The 2573-nt window shown below is 44.7% G+C and overlaps 1 protein-coding gene across 1 annotated transcript; it reads right to left on the reverse strand.

Annotated features, from left to right (window-relative positions):
• Positions 1 to 994: 994 nt before the first annotated feature.
• LOC113627775 (cytochrome c-like) lies at positions 995 to 1312 on the reverse strand. Its single transcript, XM_027120842.1, has one exon. The coding sequence runs from the start codon at positions 1310 to 1312 to the stop codon at positions 995 to 997; it is 318 nt and encodes a 105-aa protein (XP_026976643.1).
• Positions 1313 to 2573: the final 1261 nt, after the last annotated feature.

A 2573-nucleotide genomic window follows, 5' to 3' on the forward strand; every position in this document is an offset into this window, starting at 1 on the left:
ATGTTTGGGAAATCCTAGAGGAGTTTCAGAAAGTGGAATCAGGGAGATATGTTTGAGAACTCTTTTTTTTTAAAATGTGATGGATGGGGCCTGTGTCTTTTCCACAGCTGGCTTCTAGCACTGCCCCACCCTCCATTACTGCAAGTTCACCTGCTTTATAACGATCTGTTACCCCTGTCCGTCCCTGAGTCTGGGGCAGCTATGCAAGGCAGTGGGTGGGAGAAGGATGTAACACAGCCCTATGGAGATATGAGAGGTCCACTGCCTAGGCCCAGCTGGCTTGGCCTCTCCCCATTTCTCCCTTCTGAACCCCCTTTGGGCTCTGACAGGCACTGGAGTTAATGACCACATCCATCCTTTGCCCCTGAAGGCCTACCAGCTCCACAGCCAAAGCCCCCATGGAGCTGGGAGGGCCTGCAGCCCTGGCTGATCAGGCCCAGGCGGTTTCTTGTTTATTTATTTATTTATTTATTTAATCTATCAGATAGAGAATTTTAATTAAATTGGCATAGTTAAGACCGAAAAGATAAAGTGGACATTGTAAGTGTATCTTCAGCCCTTGCCTTAACAGGCAAATGAACACAACTGAAACACAGGTGACTCTTGCTGGTCTATGAGACAGTGAAGGGAACTTCTCAGGATTTAAATATATTAATATAACCACTGATAGAAATCTAAATATAAAACCAATCTCTTATAGGGTTTGAGAAGGCGTTCACCATATCCCTGAAAAGTTTAACCTTCCTTATTCAAGTTTAATCATCTCTTTAGAAGGGGAAAACAGTGATAGTACTTGTTGAACCAGAATTACTAGCAAAATTCAAAAAGCTGACCATATTCATTTAGCCACAAGCCAATCTTATTTAAATCGGGACAGAAATATTACATCAGCCATTCATGATCTGAATTCTAGTGTATGAGATCAATTTAAATATGGTACACATAAAAAGTCATGAGACATCGGCTTCATGATAAATAAGGCAGTGGCCAACTATTACGCATTCGTAGCTTTTTTGAGATATGCTATCAAGTCTGCCCTTTCTGCCTTCTTCTTAATGCCAGCGAAGATCATTTTTGTTCCAGGGATGTACTTCTTGGGATTCTCCAAATACTCCATCAGCGTCTCCTCTCCCCAGGTGATGCCTTCGTTCTTGTTGGCATCTGTGTAAGAGAAGTCGACAGCCTGACCTGTCTTTTGCCCAAACAGACCATGGAGATTTGGCCCAGTCTTGTGCTTGCCTCCCTTTTCCACAGTATGGCACTGGGCACACTTCTGAACAGAAATCTTCTTGCCCTTCTCAACATCACGCATTTCTAAATCGTACTTTCTCCGTGCACGACTAAGAGGTTTCCGCTCGCAAGCCGAACGTCCCGCTCTCTAATCTCATATTTAAATAAATGCATTTAAGTTTTAAAACACAAAACGATTCGAAGAAGTATCAAGTAAACCGTCATACAGATGTTAGGCTGACTGGTGTGCAGCGTATGGCTGGTCCACATTTCGGCCATGCTGACTTAGATCAGCCTTCGAGTGTTTTGAACAAATTGTTCCTCGAAGGCCTGCGTTCGGGATGCTATCTGGGGTTCCTTCCAAGCCAACAGCCTCCCTAGGAACTGGAACTCCTAAGCTCTACTGGAGCGATGTGATTCAAAGTCTTTCGCTTAGGCTAATCTATCCTGCTTTAAATCCTACAGCGCTATAGAAACTCAATGACAGAAGAGACAGCTGGTCGGTGACAGGAAAATACCATTAGAAGGCGAGAGGCAGCCAAACCCTCGGTAAACGGATTAACTCACTTAGCTTCTGGAAGGTAAACCTTTCTGGAGATGGCATCCAAGTCAGGAGGTGGGCCAGCTCCCTGTGAGGTGGGCCCCTGAATGCAGATGAAACGTGGGTTTGGAGCTCTGATGCAGATCCAGAGGGGCCAGGCCTGGAATGCCCGGCAGGGAGTTTTAGCCTGCAAATGCCAAGGTGCAGCACATTTGAAGTTGTGAGGAAGGGGAAAAGCGACAGGAATGAAAGCAAATATCTGGGAGGGGATTTTCTTTTTTTTTTTTTTCTCGGCTGTACCCTGTGGCTTGCAGGATCTTAGTTCCTCGATTGAACCCGGGCCCTCGGCAGTGAAAGCGCTGAGTGCTAACCACTGGACTGCCAGGGAATTCCCTGGGAGGGGATTTTCTTTGGGCTCACTTCCCCTTGCATTCAAACCTATTAACCTTAGTGTGTTAGGAGCACTTTCTTCAGGAATAATCTCACTAAATGCTGCAGAAAAGTTAGAAGGAGTTTGTTGGACTTGATAGGTAGAGAAATAGACACAAAATTCACTAGCATCAGTGGAAACTGCAATGTTAAGTCTCCAGTTCAAATACTAGAGTTGGAATCCTGGCCTAGAGATTTTTTTTTTTTTTATCTCTACAGTTTATACTCCTCCTCAGAGATGAATGTTTTTCTTACTAGTCTTATTCTGAACAGCTACAAACTGGGATTCAACCCTGCCAGGCTGTGTGTGTGTGTGTGTGTGTGTGTGTGTGTGCACCTGACCTAGAGACTACCCTTTAAGTAATATGTGTGT

Source organism: Aethalodelphis obliquidens, unplaced genomic scaffold, assembly GCF_003676395.1.
Source record: "Aethalodelphis obliquidens isolate GAN/ISIS:26980383/991018 unplaced genomic scaffold, ASM367639v1 scaffold21, whole genome shotgun sequence".
In the NCBI taxonomy this organism is placed as follows: Eukaryota; Metazoa; Chordata; class Mammalia; order Artiodactyla; family Delphinidae; genus Aethalodelphis; species Aethalodelphis obliquidens.